The following is a 20,086-nucleotide window of genomic DNA, read 5'->3' on the forward strand; positions in this document are numbered from 1 at the left end:
GGTAAGAAGACGCAGGCAGCCACTGTGCATGTTAAGATAAGACATCATGGTGTCCTGGTCTTTGTGCCTAACTGCACTGTGCATGTTCTGCGCAGGGAGCCAGTCTACAGCCAGCATGGGGATGGGGGGTGCAAGGAGGTGTCATCACAGCCCGTGCGGTCCAGGGAGGGTGCCTGCCTACAAGGTGTCTCGATGGGGTGCGGGGATGTCATGTCACAGCCTGCTGGGCGTATGGATCATGGATGGAGGGCAGGTAAGCACATCATAATGTTAGGTGGTGGGTACAGGGTCTTTGGGTAGATTGAAAGTGGCACAGCCTAATGTTCCAGGAGCTTTTTTGGGTGGGATACACCCTAGGAAGTAGTGTCGGATTGTTATAGTGCTGACACGCTTGGCGGTTGAAGGGATCCTGGAACTGAGGAGTACAGTTGGTTCAAGAGAGCTTTAGGGGTGCTTTGTAATTGACACATCAGTTTTAGGGGCAAGACCGGAACGCATAGTACACACCTATGCTGTCTCTCGCTACTACTTCACCCATCCTCCCTCGTGTCCACCACTCCTCCCCTTCCTAGTCATTGCGTGTCAATCCTTGTTATGCTTTGCTTTAGAATTCGAATATTTTTTTTGCCATCTTATAACATGTTTTCAGTTGTGCAGTTATAATGTCAACCTGTTATACTTTGGTTTAGAATGCAATGATTTTGTTTTTGCCGTCTTATAACATGTGTTCAGTTGTGCTGTTATAATGTCACCCTGTTATGCTATGCTATACTATTTTGTATGCTGCTGTGATGTTATGTGCTATGATGGTGTCATTTGTTATAGTGCTTTCTGATGCTGTTTAATAGAACTGGACTTTTTGTTATGTCTCATAATGTTATATTATCGCATATTATACGTCAATTACTAAGGAACATATGTATTTTTATTTTGCCTCTTGGTTATTTACGCCAGTTTGAGCTATTGACATTGCAAATGACAATGCCATTTATTTATCTGTTTTCAAAACCAACACATAAACAAAAAATGTGTCATTTACAATACCAATAGCTCTAACTTTTGCAAAGGCGAGACTGTTGCATTGTAAATGCTTGTTGCGAGTAGCCATGTGCCCAGAAGTGCACCCAGGACCAATCATTAGCACTACACATAAAGCAAATAACAAATTAGACAAATACCTGAGTACTTTGAGGGGAAAAGACTTTGTCAAAGGAAAACTTTTTTCTGCTGCCATTTTGGTTAACTTGAATTTCATCATCCGAAGGAAATTCCAAACAGTTCTGTGACTGTGTGTCCAGCCGGCATCGACAGAAGACCCTGATGTTTCCCCGTAGCTCTTGAAGCTGGTTGTAAAGAAGTTTCCTCTCCAGGGCTTCCCTTTGGTAGAGAGCACGAAGTTCCTCGGTTTCCTTTGCTGCACCCAGTTCGAAGTCTTTCATTTTAAGTACAGTGTTTCCTAGATCGTTCATACGGCGAGAAAGGTCTGACAGGTGACGACCAACAGAAACTTTGAGGTGCTGGTTACAAATATTAAGTTCTCGAGCGACTCTCAATAGACTGGTGACTTTGCGGGGTTCCAAAAGATGTTTTGGAGGAATGGCAACAGGCAAAGGAGTAGGGTCGGGGTGTATAACTGGCGTTTTTTGCAGAGTACTAATTATGTCAAGGTTTTTATCATGTTCAGCTTCTAGCTTTATCACTCTGTCATTTAAAGAGTCGATTATGCGGTTTAGGCTGTCGTTCTCCTCTTGAAGATGCTTGCATTTAACTTGCAAGTTTTTAATGTCTTTCTCATTTTCTTGGAGTGCATGTTGAAGACATTCAATTTTCCTTTCCTTTTCCCAGAGGTCACTTTGAAGAATAACAAAATGCAAACTGTTAGGACTACGGATTTGTTCAAGCAATGTTGTAAATGTAACATTTGAGAAAAACGGTAAATCAATGTTTTTGAGAACTAATCTTCATTCATGACTACAACACTTTTCCAACAATCCTTGCCTGTGACTCCCCAGGCAAGGAAGTGGAACACCTCCATAGTGATGCTAACTTTGAGGAATGCAATATGTCAGTAGCACTGGTCAGTAGGAGCACTCACTAAATGGGTTAGATTATATAGATGTAAAAATTCTTCTAGCAGTTGTAGAACATATCATGTATTTTCTGCCACAATACATTATGTTACAGATCAGGATGTATTACATAAAGTGCCTGAAGGGCGCAATGGTCATGTGCACCCGTTTTCTGCCCACTGGCACTGCAGTATTACAGAAGGGGCTATAGAGGGCACTGCAGTACTACAGAAGGGGGTCATGGACGCTTGTGCAGCCCCTTCTGTAATGCAGGTGGCGCCTTTGCAAATGCGGCGCAGGTGCTATCTTAATGGGTCATTTTTTCATCTGCATGGGGGTGTGGCCCTACGCAAATGAGGGAAACACTTTGCCCTTGCATCATTTTATGGGCCTGGGAGTCGAGGCAAGGAGGCCTTAAAGACGGCGCACTGTCAGTGTCTCACAAATTGGTAGCGCACTGTCCGCACACAAAGTAAGGGAAGCCCTCTAGGGGGTTCCATTGGCCTTCTCAGACTCAGACATTTCCTTGAAGGCAGATGCAGTCACTCGATGCTTTCAACGTAAAGGGGAACTCTGCCCCAGTTTGAAGTGCAGCAGGTGCCATCTGTGAGGCCAAATAACAGCAGGGGCCGGCATGGGTCAAAAGTGGTGGGTGGGTATGGGGTTGCGAGGAGGGGCTGCATGGGGTTGTCCCGGGTGGTGTTGCATGGGGGCAAAATAAAAACTTACCTTGAGGCGGTTCCCTTGTGGCTGCCTCTGCTCTCATGTCTTTGACTACAGGAAGCAGGCAGCCAGGCTCCCTCCCCTAAGCCAATCACAAAGCTGCAATGCAACGTTGTGATTTGTCTGAGCACCGGACACAGCGATCAGCCAGGCCCTGGAGGGGTGGGCATGTTCTCCATGAAGGCTGTAATGGAGCCTGCATGGAGAACAGGGAAGTGGGCATGACTGGTTTGGGCAGACCGAGAGCACAGTCTCAACACAACAAATGCCCCCAAACACCCAGTGTCATGGACTCACATTCACCCCAAACTAATGTGATAAATCAGGTCTTTCACTATAGACTACCCAAGAAGTTATTCCATCAGTCCATAGAGTGATCACACCATTCAAGATGGTGACTGAATGTAGATGTGTAACAGCGTTGAATGTTACCCAGGGGTAGTGGAAGTATTTAGTTATAAAAAGGGAGATTGGGCTGCTGGTGAGTTCTTTGGCAGATCTTGTGGAGAATGCAGTAACATTTTATGCCACACAGAAGTAAGTGGTTTGAAGTGTTTCAGTATAAAATGTGGGTGCCATGTGCTTTGTGACAAGTTATGCGGTGTGGTGAGGCTTTTGACTTTGCATGGAGGTTTCGAACGCTAATGCTATTGGGTTCAACAAGGCGTGACAAATTACTGGGTGAATAAATTGTTGGTAGTCGGTAGTGAAAGACTTAATTTATCATATTTAGTTTAGTGTGGATATGAGCCAATGATGCTGGGTGTTTGGGAGGCATTTTTCATGTTGATACTGTGCGGAACAGTTAGCGTTTGTTTGTATGAGTGCTTGTATATTTTCATTTTGGGTTGGAATAAAGTTGTGAAGTGTTTCCATATTCAAATGTTTTTTGCATGTGGTGGAGTTTATACACTTTTCTCCTTCAAGAACCAGGATAAACACGCCTGAGAATGTGGGTGAATTAACAAATTGCTTGAATAAGAAATATAGTGCATTGAAAACATCTTTTATTCTACATAACACAGTTCTTACGGAACACCAGGCAAATTTTGTATCTGCCTAATGGGGTGGTTTGTAATGGCTTAGTATTCAGTTGCTTCGGGTCTTGCACTCGTCATCTAACTACGGTATACCTATATCGTTGCTACTTTGTAAGGCTATATAATGTTTAACATAATAGCACTATAGGAACTAGTGGTGCCTATGAATATCGCTTGCTAGATAGCACATTTGTGCCAGAGGTACTTCCAGGTCAATTAGCGAGTCGCAAATTGCGTCGCATTTGCGACTCGCAATTTGCGACTAGCTGATTGGCATGCACAACAGTGTCTGAGACACTGTTTGCGATTCCCAATGGGATCGCAAATTGCATGTCTCATGCATATTAATGAGGCTGTCGCAATTTGCAACCCCATTGGGAATGGCTGGCACTTCCAGGGATGGTGGCCAGCTGGGGTCAGCTGACCTCCATGTCTTGGATGCTTTTCATTAAAGGAGTTTTTTTTTTAATTCATCCTGTTTTCCTAAAGGAAAACGGGATACATTTAAAAAAAGAAATTTAAACTATTCAGTTTCATTTTTTAAGGGCAGACAGTGGTCCCTTGGACCACTGCCTGCTCTTAAGATATTTTCTCACATACTCACCCTTCCCATTTGGGAGTGGTGTACTACCTACTTGAAGTAGGTGGTGAACTGCGAGTGTTTTACGGCATTAAATGCGGTCGCAAAACAATTGTACATGGCATTCAGACTCGCTATTAGGAAGAGGCGCCCCTTCCTAATAGCGAGAGTCACAAATGCTATTTTGCTAGTCAGTGACTCGCAAAATAGCATTTATACATGCCACACCCACGCACATAGCAGGACACACCCTCAACCCCATCTTCGCAGGAGGAACTAACATCCAATTCAGCCACACCACGCAGCACCCCTGGACGGACCACCACTGCGTACACTTCACCTTCAACACCCCCGCCGCACCTAACCCCCGTGCCCTCCACGAAGGAACTGGAGCAAGATCACAGAGGAACATCTCAACACCACCCTCCTTGGAGACCCCCAGAGCCTCGATCGACGCCAACTCCACAGAACTTTTCAACGTTATACAACAATTCACCAAACCCCCAGCAAAGCCATCACCTGTCACCATCCCAGGAACTCTGCAACAAGCTCAGCTCCTACTTTCATGTGAAAATCAAGGCCCTCTACGACACCTTCAGTGGACAGACACCGGACACTACCCCCCCACCACCGACAACAAACCGACCGTCACTACCTGGACTCCCGCCACATTGGAACACGTCACCGCGACCATGGGTGCCTCTTTCAAATCCGGCATCTTCCCTGACGACTGGAAGCGGGCGGAAGTCAAGCCCCTCCTCAAGAAGCCCTCGGCTGACCCGACGGACCTGAAAAACTACTGGCCCATCTCTCTGCTCCCCTTTGCTGCCAAAGTCACAGAGAGACTCGTAAATGCTCAGCTGACTGCCTTCATTGAAGAGAACTCCATCCTAGACACCTCCCAGTCCAGATTCAGCAGCAACCACAGCACCGAGATCTCCCTCCTCGCCGCCACCGATGACATCCGCATGTTACTCGACCAGGGACACACTACTGCCCTCATCCTACTTGACCTCTCCGCAGCCATCGACATTGTTTTACACCACACGCTCTCAGCCAGACTCCACAACGCTGGGATACGAGGAACAGCCCTCAACTGGATCTGATCCTTCCTCTCCAGCAGGACCCAGAGGATCAGACTCCCTCCCTCCCTTCCTCTCCGAACCCACAGAGATCAACTGCGGCGTACCCAAAGGATCGTCACTCAGCCCCACGCTATTCAATATCTAAATGGCCCCTCTTGCCGCCATCGTCAGACAGCATGGGTTCAGCATAGTCTCATAAACCGACAACACCCATATCATCTTATCCTTCACGAAGAACCCTGATGACACCAGACTCGGCTTCCAGGAAGGAATGAAAGACGTCATGGCCTGGATGAAAGAGAGCTGCCTGAAGCTCAACTCGGAGAAGACTGGGTTCCTCATCCTAGGACATTTCAACTCCTCATGGGACAGAACCTGGTGGCCCGCCGCCCTCGGGAGTCCACCCACCCCTACAGACCACGCAAGGAACCTCGGCATCATCCAGGACTCCTCCCTCACCATGACCCGCCAGATCTACTCCGTTGCCCCCACTAGCTTCAACTGCCTTTGCATCCGCTTAAAGACCTTCAAATAGATACCCCCTGAATGCAGAAAGACCATCACCCACGCACTCATAACCAGCAGACTGGACTACGCCAACGCCCTCTACGCAGGAATCAACAGAACTCTGCTACACAAACTGCAAACCATCCAGAACACCGCAGCCAGACTTGTACTCGGGACACAAACACATGACCCAACACCTACGTGACATCCACTGGCTCCCCGGCGAGAAGAGAGTGACGTTCAAACTTCTCACCCATGCCTACAAATCCCTCCACAACATTGGACTCAACTACCTCAACAAGAGTGTCTCCTTACACGTACCCAAAAGAAACCTCCGCTCCGCCGACCTCGCCCTAGCAGAGACACCCTGCATCTGCAGAAACAGAGCTGACGGACGAGCCTTCTCCTACATCGTAGCCAAGACCTCGAACGGACTCCGAGCAAATATCAGACGCTCCCCGAAACTACATACCTTCAGGAAGAGCGTCAAGACCTGGCACTTCAACTGAACTGGAGCTGCGCCCCCCCTCCGCCCCCCCACCCCAGTGCCTTGAGACCCTCATAGATGAGTAGCGTGCTTTATAAATGACCTGATTGATTGATTGCCATTACCCTTGTTTTTGAAGTCGCAAACGGGAGGATCTCCTGTCTGCGGCCTCAAAAAAGGGTCGTACATCTGGCCCTTGGCTTTTTGCTGCCAATGCTCCAGGTTTTGTGTTTTTTTTAATCTTCACCTCACTGGTTAGAGGCGGCAGACCCGAGAGCAGAGGACGGCCCGGGACCAGGGTTCGATTCCCGGCGCGGCAGGTTTCTGGACCAGGGTCAGCGGACTCGATAATTCTCTCGCCTCGGTGCCCACTCTGATCAGCGATCACACTCGGCAACTCTGGGCATTAACTTGCTTCATCTTCACTAACGGCCCCACCAGACCGCCGGGGATGCCTGGTCTCACCCTGGAGATACCCATTAAGGGACCATCTCTCAGGGAAGCCAGGAAGGGTTTCGCAGCGGTCGAAGCGACTTGGGACCCTCCGGGTAAGTAGTGCGCTATATAAATACCTATACATACATACATACATACACATCCCACCCAGCTCCTCCTTTGTTCCGATAGCTCACTGTTGCTGCTGCAGCTCGTGAGTTTGTCTTCTAAATTAATAGTTACAGCCCTCCTTTGCCCCTCTGGCCCCCCAACTTGCTTCCCCTACTCAGCTGCATTTACTTTTCACGGTCCATGGTTGTCTCCCGCACAGTTCAGTGGTGTCTTCCCAGAAACTAAGAGGCTTTCTGTGAAAAGGTTCCTTTTATACAGCGCTGTTTTTTTTTTCATAAGGCCTGTGTATTCCCCAGGTGCTATAGTCGAGAGTTCTGGCTTCTGTTACATCTCCATCATAAACTTTCTGTGACTATAGATTGAAACTTGGTATGTATATGCTTTCACAGTTCCTTTGACATGTTTATTTCACTGTGAACTGCTTTCGTGGTTGGAGTGTAATTGCTGACTTGTGTCAGTGTGCGTGTGTTTTATTTTCTCAAGTGCGGAAACTCTCATGATGCTTCATGACTGTGGCACATTATCAGATATTGTCTTGTGCTCACTGTGATTTGCATGGGCAGTTTTTATATGTTACCTGTGATAGTGTACTGTTTGTTTTTCCTTAGCGATATTCTGAAGTGCAGAAACCGGTTTTGTTGCACCGCGTTGCAATTTACTGCACATGCATTGCTGCTGGTATTTTTTTGTTTTTTACATGCCCCTCATTATATTTTGTTCTGAAACATGCATCAAAGCAACTTTGCATCTTCGGAAGTGCCATTACCTAGGCAACAGATGTTTCTGTCAGGCTCACAAAGCATGCATGCTTTAACCACTTCGGTGCCAAGGACATAATGGTTACGTCCTTGGCAGCGGTGCTGCTGTGCCGAGTACGTAACCATTACAATCTGACATTGGCCTAAGGGGGAAGCCCTGGTGCGACTCCACTTGGGATGGCAGCGGAGGTGCTTTCACTGCCACCCGGACTGCTCCCCTTGCCCTTGGGGATCTGATGACGTTGGTGCACTCACAGCATGGCGACTGCATTAAGTGCAGCCGGGGAGGCGCTGTAAGCCATTTGCTTCCAGCTCATTGAGGGAGAGGAACTGTTTTGGTGAGTCCTTCTCCAGGTTTTTTTTTTTAACAGGAGTACAGGTGCAGGGGGGAAGGAAATTCCCCCTGCCTCTGTAGAGAGTGGATTACTACTCCACGATCGCCGGTAGGGCCGCGATCATGGAGCAGTAATCCACCCCACTAGACACCAAGGGTTTTTTAATGTGAAATTTGGGGGAGTGACCCCTTAGGCAAGGGTTGGTCTCTGGGGGCATACGTTATCTGTGTTTCGGGCCCCCTTTGGGGGCAGATTCAGCCTTTTTTAAAGCCGATATGCTCCCCAGGGTGTCATAACCCACTAAACACCAGGGATTAATTTTAAATATATTTAAACGGAAGGGAGACCTTGGACCTGGAGGCAGCATGTTTTTCTGTGTTTTGCCCCCACGGGGCTAGATAAGCTGGTTTTTCAGCCAATCTAGGTGGGTGGTTGAAACCCACATGAAGCCAGGTATTTTGTGCATTATGTTTAGGGGGAGCGCCCCCTAGGCTAAGGGTTGCTCCCTTTTGGGGCATAGATAATTTGGACGTTTATATCCCCCCTTGGAGGCATATCAGCCTTATATTTTTAGGCCCATTTGCCCCCAAGGGGGGATGAAACCCCTAGACCACCAGGGACTGTTTCATATTTCGGGAGTGACTCCTTGGGCAAGGGTTGCTCCCCTTTTGGGGCCTGATAATTTGTCTGTTACTGTCCCTCTTGGCCCATCTGCCCCCAACAGGGTGGTGAAGTCACTAGACCACCAGGGATTTTTTTATACATGGCACATATTGTTTTGGGTCACTCCCCTTTTTGGGGTGAATATTGTGGCAGTTTCTACCCCCATTGGGGGCAGAATAACCATGTATTTTCAGGCCCATCTGCCACCAATGGGGGCAGAAGCCACTCAACCACCAGGGATTTTGTCATTTTTGGCACCTAATGTTTTGGGGAAAAGCTCCATGGCCAAGGGTCGCTTCCCCTTTTTGGGGTGAATATTTTTACCATTTCTGCCCCCATTAGGGGCAGATTGGCCATGCATTTTTAGGCCAATAATGCCACTGGACCACTGGGATTTTATTATATTTAGCACATAATTTTTTGGGGTGTGGCTCCTTGGCCAAGGGTCGATCCTCTTTCTGGGGTGATTGTTTGGGCTGTTTTCTGCCCCACCGGGGGAAAATTAGTCATATTTGTGGGCCCATTTGCGCCTAATTGGGGCTTTAGCCACTAGAAATCTAGGGAAAGTTTGTGTGTGAAATGTTGTTTGACTGGCTGCATGTGGACTGGCATTTGGCTGGTGGTGGGTGTGGATAGCATTTGGATGGCCATGGGCAGACTTCATAGTGCTTGATAAACTGCTATTTTTTGTCATCATTGGTGATTGTAATCTTTTTTTCTCCTTGCAATACGGTGCCATGTTCTTCCGAAAAAGAGAGAAACCACATATTCCCTACCACCCAGTGTTCGCCATATCTCCCGATAAAAATGCTACCCCATTTGTGTGGGTGGGCCAATTTCCCACCACAGGTAATGGCCCAAAAAACGTATTGTGGAGGCATCAAAAATTATCAATCACAAAACTACCTGCTTTTGCAAGGGGGTCACCTGCGTTTTTGGTCCTGGGCTTGATGGCCATGTAGGCAAACCTACCAAACCCCAACACTTCTGAAAACTAGACACCCGGATAGTCCAAGAATGTGAGGCTTACATGGATCCCCCAACATTTTCTTAGCCAGAATCCCCTGCAAACCTCAGATTTTGCTAAACAAAAATCAAATTTTCCTCACATTTCTGAGTGGGAAAGTTGAGGGGTCACCAGACCGACACAAATGTAATACCACCCAGTCTTCCCCCAGGTCTTCCAATATAAATGGTACTTCAGTTGTGTGGGTGGGCCATGTGCCCGCCACAGGGAAGGGCCCAAAACATATTGCGGCGGCATCAAAAATCATCAACAACGAAACAACCGGGTTTTGCAAGGGGTCTCCTGCGTTTTTGGTTCTGGGCTCGGCGGCTATGTAGGCAAACCTACCCAACCCCAACATTTCTGAAAACCAGACAATCAGGATAGTCCAAAAGTGTGTGGCTTGCATGGATCCCTCAACGTACCAGGTTGGCAGGGCATCTGTGCCAGTGCGGTAATCCCAGACTGAAATGTAAGGAAAATTTTATTTATCTTAGCTACATGTGAGTTTTGCATGTGATTCTGGGTAGGAAAACTTTGGGGGATCCATACAAGCCACACATCCTTGGACTCCCCCAGGTGTATAGTTTCAAAAATGTTTAGGTTTGGTAAGTTTCTATACATGACCGCCAAGCGCAGGACCAAAATTGCAGGTGACTCCCTTCGCAAAACCAAAATCTTTTTGTGATCGATAATTTTCAAGTCTCCACAGTACGTTTTCAGCCATTTCCTGTCACCTGCACTTAGCCTACCCACACATGTGAGGAACCATTTTTTTCAGATGACCTGCAGGGAATCCTGGGTGGTAGGAATTGTGAGCCGGCCCAGTGATTACAAAACCTTACCATACCCAAATGTGAGGAAAATGTGTTTATTTTTAGCTAAATTTGAGGTTTGTAGGGGATTCTATTCTGGGTAACAAAAGGTTGGGGGATCCCCTCAAGCCACACATCCTTGGAATACTTCGGGTGTCAAGTTTTCGAAAATGTCTAGGTTTGGTAGGATTCCCTACATGATTAAAGAAAAAAAGGGTGACCCTGTGGCCCTCAGAACCTGGGTAGTATATGGTTAAACACGAAATTGGTTCTGTTGGGTAAAACAAAATTGCTTTTGGACTGCTTGAAAATGAACTGTGGGAAGGATGCTCTCAGATACACATTATTTTCAAAATAAAGTTTAAACAAAATTCCCCACATGGCCACATTGCCCAGGACCAAAAATGCAGGTGTCCCTCGCAGAACCAGGTCATTTTGTGATAAGATCATTTTCAAGTCTCCACAGCAAGTTTTGCACCTTTTTCCTGTTGTGGGCAATAAGCCTTCCCACACAAGGGAGGTGCCATTTTTATAGAGAGACTTGGGGAAATACTGAGTGGGTGGGCGTTTGTGGCTCCTCACGGATTTTGCGGTTTCTTGTAACAGAACCCTGAGAGCGACACAAGTCACCCCATCCAGGATTCCCATGGGTATCTAGTTTTTAAAAATACACAGGTTTTTTGGGTTTATCAAGGTGCCGGCTGAGCTAGAGCCCAAAACCCACAGCTAGGCACATTGCAAAAAAGGGTCAGTTTTCTGTGGAAAAATGTGATGTGTCCATTCTGCGTTGGGATGTTTCCTGTCACGGCACTAGGGCTACCCACACAAATGAAGTACCAGCTTTATTGGAAGACTATGAGGAACGCTGGGCGGGTGGAAGTGTGCAGCTTCCCACAGAATCCAGAACTTTCCATCACTGAAATAAGAGGGAAATGTTTTTTGTTTTTGTTTTACAAAGTTTGAAGTATGCAAGGGATTCTGGCTAACAGAACCTGGTGAGAGCCACACCAGTCAGCCAATCCTGGTTTAATCCTGGTGTCTAGTTTTTTTTAAAAAATGTACAAGTTTGCAAGGTTTCCAGCTGAGCTGGCCCCCAAAATCCACAGCTAGGCACATTAAAAAAAAAAGGATCAGTTTTCTGAGAACAAATGTCATATGTCAACGTTGCATTTTGGGCTGTTTCCTGTCGCAGGCACTAGACCTGCCCACACAAGTGAGGTACCGTTTTTGTCGGGAGACTTAGAAGAACACAGAATAGTAGAACAAGTGTTATTACTAGTTTCTAGGCATTTCTGCTATTCATATGTAGGACAGTGTGTAAAAAAGAAGACATTTTGAAAAATGCCCCCTAATTCACATGCTAGTATGGCTACCTAAACATCCAGAGATGTGCAAATAACCACTGCTTATAAACTCCATATCCAATTCCCATTTTGTAAATGCATAGGTTTCCTTCATACCTATTGTTCACTCTTTATATTTTACCAAATGAATTACTGTATAGCCGGTACACAATGAAAACCCATTGAAAGGTGAAGGACAGTTATTGGCTCGGGGTACCTTGAATTTTTTGTGAACTGAACAAGCCCAATATATCCCAGCAACCAAAAGGGTCCCAACAACGTAACGGTATATTGCTTTAAAAATCTAACAACGTTAGAAGAAGTTACAGGTGAAAATTTGGGCACAAATGGCTTTTTTTCAACTCAATTTCAATATTTTTTTTTAATCAACTGTTACTTTCTAAAGGAAATCCTTTAAGGGTCTCCACATATAACCCCTTGCTGAATTTAGAATGTTGTCTTCTTTTCAGAAATCTATAGCTTTTTGGATCCATTATTGGTTTCTTACCCATTTCTACCACTAACCGGAAGGAGGTTGAAAGCACGAAATACAGGAAAATTGGCAATGTCTCTGTAAAATACCAAAACTGTGTAGTTGCATTGGATTTCAGATAAAAGGCTGCCTGTTCCTGAAAGCTGATAGTTATGGTGAAACTCTGCATAAACTTATGGGATGCTATGACCTGGAAATTCTGGACCCTGTTAAAGATGAAGGGGGCCAGTTTATCCCCACTTATAAGAACAAACAGAGTAGTTCAGTCATAGACCACGTGATTGTTTCTTCTAATAATACCCCATTTTTTGTTCCTCCTAGGATTGAAGTCACTTCTCTCAGTAATCATAATTATATAATCCTAGTTTGTTCTTTATGGGGTAGAAGCTCTCTAGGTAGAGGAACTATTATCTCTAACGTGGAACCTCATAGACCTAACGGAGTTAGACTAAGATGGACAGGAGAGAAAGCCAATGAATTATTACGCTCAATCATTAAAGACAATTTGATTGACATTACACTTATTCTTGATAATTATACGGATTTTGAAAGGGTTTAATACGTTTTTAACTGTATTAATAAATCTATCGATGCCAGGTTTTCAAGACCCAAAAGGACTAAGAATAGTAATGGTCCAGGATGGTTTGACCATTCGTGTACCAGCCTATTAACTGAGCTAAAACACACACTCGCCATACAGCCCAGGGACCCAGGCCCCATAATTAGACTAAGACTGGAGTACAAGCAAGCCTTGAAACGGAGTAAGTGTGAGTTACAGCAGGAGGCTTGGGATTCTCTTAACCAAGCCGCGGAATTATCCAACAATACATTATTCTGGGCCACGGTAAATTCCCCTTTTTTTTAAAGGAGGAAAATATACCTGAATTAACTTCCAATGTACCTAGCGATGGATGGGTCTCACATTTTTCAAACATTTTTGGCTCTGATACTTGTATAGATACTAATGCTGTTAGGTGGCCTATTATACCTCTGGGAATAAATGTTAATGAGGTGGAGCTTGGGATACGTGTAAGTAAAGGGGGGAAAGCGCAGAGACCCGATGGGGTCCCAATAGATGTTTACAAAGCAGCCCCAGAGATGTGGAGTCCCATTTTGGCTATTGTTTTAAAGCAGCAGTCTGCACTGAGGCACCAAAAAATTGGAAGGTATCCATTATAATCCTAATATATAAAAAGGGTAGCAGGGCAGATGTTAAGAACTATCACCCCATCTCTCTTCTAGACTCCTCAGTTAAGATCATGAGTAGAGTTATGTTGGTAAGATTAGAAGAGTGGGTTGAGCAGGAGGCCATTTTGGCCAATCGCCAGTACGGATTCAGGAAGGGCCGGGGTACAGTGGACCAGTGTATGAACCTCTATTTACTGATCGGTAAATACACGGAAGCCAAAAATGTCGCAGTATACCTCTGCTTTGCAGACTTAAGTAGCGCATTCAATATGGTTGACCATTCTATATTATGGCCAACCTTGTTACAGCTTGGAGCCCCTGAGGGCATAATCTTTTTTCTCGCCAGGTTGTACGAAAAGTTACAAACATGTGTGCGCTATGGTACCAATGGGGAATGTACCCCCAAATTTAGTGTCAACCGTGGGATCAGGCAGGGCTGTGTACTAGCCCCACTCCTTTTTATATTGTTTATTAACGAAATTGACGCCATTTAAAAAGATGTAAATGCGGATGCCCATAAGATCCAAGGTGTTTCTGTGCCAGTGTTATTGTACGCTGATGACGCCGTACTGCTCTCAAGAACTCCGCGTGGTTTACAGCGTCTGATTGATAGTTTTTCCACCTTTATCAAGGAATAGAAAACGTGTTATTAATAAGGGGAAAACATACACTATGACCTGTGGGGCAAGAAGCAAATCTACTAATGCCTTTTTTATCGACTGTGAAAAGGTCCAACAGGTGGATACATTTTGTTACCTTGGTATAACCTTCTCCAAAGACCAAAAATGAACTAATGAATTTCATAATATTAGTAATAAAATGGCCAAAAACTCCTATGGTGTCTTTAAATTTGTGGCAAAAATTGGGGATAGAAGGACCAGGGATATGCTGCAAATATTCCAGGCTCGATGTGTCACCATAGCATTGTATGGGGCGGGTGTATGAGGTTACAGATGTGATTATAATTTACAGAAGGAGGAGAACACCTTTTTAAAAAAAAGCTTCTGTGTTTACCCCCTTCCGCCTTGTCTGAGTTGATCCATCGGGAACTGGATATCGATTTTTTAAATGATCTATTATCCCTAAGGCCACTTATGGCTTGGCGCTCTATCTGGCTTCAGGATGAAAAGTCATTCAATAGATCTATAATAAAGGACTGTTTGTCATTGGACAAACATCGAAACATCCCTTGGCTTAAATATGTTGCTGATTGTTTTTTGGAAATCTTTAACATAAAGGTATTGGTTGACCCAACTGCCGCTTCTCAAATCCCCAAAGTAGAGCTAAAAGCCACATTTTTGGTTAATAGAGTGAGAAAGCGGGCCGCAGCCTATGGATCTTTGTCCACTGTCATGTTTTACAGTAAATATATTATAAAGGAAGGTTTCCCCATTTATTTAACTCTTTTGACCAGGCCATCCCATAAGTTTGTGCTGACCAGATTAAGGTTTGAGGTAGCACATCACTTAGTAGCACAACCGAAACATAAGAAACATCCGATGGGGCTGTGTTTGTGTGATGGTGTTTCTAATCAAAGCACCCTGCACTTTTTAGTATTGTGCAAACTGTACATGAACTTTCCAATAGCCTATTTGAAACCTGTGTTTGTCAAACATGGTGTAGTACAGTTAATCAGGCAATGAGTTTAATAATCAATTTGGAATTTGTCGATGTCTGTTTTTATATTGCTACATTTTTAAACCAGTCTATCAAAGCACGTAAAAGCATGGTATTTTAGGAATTCTGTATGTATTTTTATTGTACTTTTTTTACTGATTGAAATTTTGAAATTTGTAATATTTATATCATGTATTTTTCTTTTTCTTTTGCGCTTTTATGGTCATTTCATATGTTCCGAATAAAGCTTCATGAATTGAATTGAGTGAGATTCAGTTTCAGGAAGAAAGGAAACAGTGTTATAATATACACAAAGCAGTCAAACACATGGACATTCAGGTGGGGGTGTGGCGAAAGTGAAATAAACAAATAATCCCTGTGTTCCTTTGTCATGCTTTAGCAAGCCATCTAAAGTGATCAAGGTGTTCAAGGGGGCAGCTAAAGTAGATGACGGAAGGATTTGGAATTTTAACAGAATTTCAATGTAACCAAATATTTATGTATTTGTCATGTTCTCTTTGTAAAAAAATAACAAAAAAACAAATGATAACTCATCTGTCACATTTTTCTATTGTTTTGTTTAGGTTAGGAAGGTGTGTGTGTGATATTGTTGGATCTCTAATTGGTTTCACCCCGTCTTCCTCTTCGATTTCTTGGTATGTGCTCATGGAATGTTCGTGTTCAAGAGGGAACTACGAATGCTTAGAACACTGAGAGATTCCATGGACTGTGGTACTTCTTTGTAATGTTGCTGGAGTTTCTCTCCTTAATAAAAGAAGAACCTCTATCTGATATTCCTACCTTTATTTTGGATTCAACATCACAATTTCATTGTTAGGCTATTCATTGATCTTCCACTAGACTTGAAGGTGTCTTCCCCAGTTAGTTAAATCTCAGAAGAGATATTTTGTGACATGCTGAGTTTCGGGTATAATTTTATTTTCTTTAAAGCCACTAAAGGTACCTAACACTGGAGGATTCTAATGTTTAACACTCCCATAGAACACGCTGAAGGTAATGTTGCCTGAATGAGAACATGTGTTTAGGGTTTACATTTGCATGTTATTTTAAAGAATGGGTGAGGTTATTTGATACTTTTTAAATGTGAACCTATCAATGGTGTGGAGAACTGGAGAGCAGAACATAATTAGTGGAAATTAGTTTACTGGATAGTGTGACATAATTTGTCTTCAATATCTTCTACAGTAGTATAACAAGAAATAAAAGTAATAATATAGAAGGTAAGTTACAATGTATAAAGAGGAAACATGTGAGTTAGAATGGGAATGCTTCAGTTTCTACTGCATTCCATTGTTGCATTAAGTTGCCTTTACCATTACAAAGGAAGACCAAGCACAAGCTGGTCAGTCTTGTCTACACACCACAATGGATGTTCTGCTCTGAATAGCTAGGCTACACCCATTAATGGGGTGAGGCTTATGACCTGTGCACCTGATTTGAGTGTACTGAATTTGACTCTTACTCCTTCCTCAGGCCAATCACAGTTAAGTAATTCACAGCCCCATTCTTCACAAGCTTTGATAGTTCCTGTGATTTCCATAATTTGTAAAGCGAGACAAGAAAAAGTAATGTATGGATTTGATTACTCTCAAGTAAAAGGTAAGTGGGCCAAGAAGGTAATCAACAATAGTTCAACTGTGATCGTGTGAGACATAGCAAATGCATTGCGCATGTCCCTCATCTTATAGTGTCACATTTGAGAGCAGATGAAAGCCTGTGTTTGAGATTCTTGCATTTCAATTGCTCGTACAGCCCCCCACATGCAGTGCCACACAATTGGCTGCAGTCCCCAGTTTAACATAATGTTTCACATTACACATGCAGGATTAATTGTGGGAACCATACAACACCATAGGCGTTTTCATCACACTGGCTCAGAGACAACTGATAAGCATTGTGATTTATGTACTACGGCCACTTCAGTAGATAAAACCATAATAACCATGGGCTGTGACAGTCAGTTAAGTTCTGGTTTTAATAGGCCAGCTTGTGAAAGTTCACTAAAGGCCATGGTTTGTTGAAAATGATATAACACAAAACAACAAACATACATTTGCTTATGCAACAGTCTTATTTGAATAGATTTTTACAGTAGTGGGTATTGTCAAACCTTAAGAGCATGAAAACAGAATAGGGGACAGAATAGTTACTTGTGGCACTGGCTTAGAAGACATTCAACAAACCTTTAAAGACAAAAGCACAAGTGCCAGTTGGGTCTAGCACAATAAGAGGTGACCAAAGTAAAATGTATTTAAGGCCTATCATCAAGGGGGTGAGAAGAAAGCAATCACAAAGCAGGCAATATAAAGGCTCTCTTATAGGAATTAGCACTTCTCAATGAAAATCAAGCCTGTCATACAGTTTTTGCTTTAAAACGTTGCGGCCTCAGGGGAGGCTCTTTTTCAAGGTATGAATTTGAACTTTTCACCTCTAATAAAGCCATGAATAAAATGCTATCACTCTTATTTACATCTCTTCATCTGTCATCAAATTGTACCTGTACCTTTAACATAATATCATTAGAATAATTATCTTGCCTTTTGCATCAAAACCTTCTATTGATGGCTCTTTGCAATTTGTCTGCATTACATAAGGAATACCTCTTAAATTTCACACTTCATTTAAGTGTAATTTGCTGATTTTTAATTTGTAGTGCGTGATATATAAATAGTATGAAACATTTAAATTTTTCTTTGGTGGTTTGGTGGTGCAGCGTTTTGCATGATATGGGATAGAAGAATGATCAACTTATACATATAACAAGAGGACCAATAGAAAGTAGATCATTTTCATTAGCAATTCATTGATGTATTGATCATCAGGAAGCCGACCCGTTGCATCAGCTGTATTTTCATATGCTGTTTAGTTCACGTGTGTCTAATGCAGAATGGCTGTGTTTGTAACTAGTCGTACAGTCTCACAGGGGGATGTAGGTATTGGATCCCAGCCAGAGTAATGTGCTTCAATTTAGACCATCAGAAATAGTACCTTAGCAAAATCTACTTACTGTTTTACTGTCACATCGACACACCTTCCCGAGACGTGCACTGGGAGTTCCATTGGATTAGGTTACTTTCCTTGGATTCACCAAACATGTGGTTGAGTTGGCATTCCTGCTTCAGCACTGTAACAGAGCTTTCTGATTGTTATCTCAATGGTTGTTCATGGTTATACCTTTATTTGAGAGTGCAAAATTGTGAAACTTCATGAAACGGCAAAATTTGACTTCTTCGCAAAACTTTTCCTTCTTAGATGTTTCCCACAGATACTTTTTTGCAAACTGATAATTCCTTAAATAGTTAGTTTCGAGTGATTTTCCTATTGTTTCCAGGTTGGATTTTGGACCGTATTATGGATACGTATGTAAATGAAAAATGGTAACTGAATTCACATAGGATTTAAGGTTTCAGTATGATCCTTGATAAAGTGGTATACTCTTGAAAGATGTAGCAGCTATATTACCAACATTTTTCCCGGGCTTGGTCACTCCAAGACTTTTTCACAAAGCCCAACCATTTTAATTTTTGCAACCGATTTCATTCTTAAAATTTCTGCAAGTCCCTCTCCTCTCTAAGGTGGCTCACTTCAAAGGTCTTAGTGCAGCCCACTCAGCTATTTAATGGATACCTAGATCAAAGAGTAGTGGCAGTAATGGCGTGCCCCTCCCTAGGCCAGTAAGAGCTCTGAGAAACTTATTTTCAGCAACACTCAGGACATCCATGTTGCAATGGCCCCAAAGCTCAGCTTCATATAGGGCTCCCGGCCTTGCTCGAGCCTTATGAATTTCCACAGTTGGGAGGACTGGTGCCCAGGTAGATTTTTTTGTAAACTTGAATATGGTCTTGGCTCTATGTTTGACTGCAATTGGACTTTTTAAGATCTGCGCTTCCCAAGACCCTGCTTCTGCCTGCCAAACACCTCAATAATATAACTCCTGTACCCTTTCTAATGGCTCACACCCCACACTCTGGTTCTACCTGAGTAGGTCATACATTTAGTTTTGGTGGTGTTGATTTCAAGACCAAACTCTACACAGAACTGGTTAAAGCTATCAATCAAGTTATGTAGGCCCATTATGGTTTTAACCAGCATGAGTGTGTCATCTGCAAAGAAAAACGTCTTGGATTTTTTGGCCCGCCAAGGAGGGAAAAATCATTGAGACATTTCAACAGGTAACTAACACAGTTGTTGATATATAATAGAAAAAGTGTGGGTGCTAAAACGCAACCTTGGCACACAACTTGCTGAACTGGAAAAGCCTCTGTCAGTTTCTCGCTTGTGTCACACTGGACCTTACTTAGCAAAGTTTCTCTCGTGGAGGAGCATAACTATTTGCAATAAGTTAGGAGGAACCCCATCCCTCAAAGAAATGCATCATGGAAGTCAATAATGCCCTCCCATGTCCACCATTTTCTATTTGGCCAGAAGGAATGAGAAGGCTGGAACAACCACACTAGTTTTGTGTCTGAAACCTACCTACAGATTCAGGAGGATATGATTTCCCTCACACAGTCTAGAAGACGTCCAACACCTGTTTGCAAAAAAATACTTTGAAAATTGTCTATAGGATTGATTGGGCGATAATTAGAGTGGATGCTGGGATTCCCTGTCTTAAAGACTGGAACAATCTCAGCACCCTTCCATGATGTGGGAATAGCCTTCTCCGCTACAATTTCATTGGGGATGGCACTGATGTAAGGGACCCAAACAGAATTATCAGATTTAAAGAGGTCTGTGGGGATCTTTTCGAGCCCAGGAGCTTTCCCTTGTCTAAAAGAGGCCACAGCAG

At 43.7% G+C, this 20,086-nt stretch overlaps 1 protein-coding gene across 1 annotated transcript in view; it reads right to left on the reverse strand.

Moving 5' to 3' along the window:
• The window catches only part of LOC147751304 (uncharacterized), a 538,297-nt gene that overhangs the window by 242,347 nt on the left and 275,864 nt on the right, over positions 1-20,086 (reverse strand). Inside the window, exon 8 of the mRNA XM_086938187.1 lies at positions 1,179-1,851. Coding sequence (XP_086794313.1) covers positions 1,179-1,851 — 673 coding nt within the window. The remainder of the gene's footprint in view (positions 1-1,178; positions 1,852-20,086) is intronic.

This window comes from Lissotriton vulgaris, chromosome 1_1 (genome assembly GCF_964263255.1).
Source record: "Lissotriton vulgaris chromosome 1_1, aLisVul1.2, whole genome shotgun sequence".
Taxonomy (NCBI): domain Eukaryota; kingdom Metazoa; phylum Chordata; class Amphibia; order Caudata; family Salamandridae; genus Lissotriton; species Lissotriton vulgaris.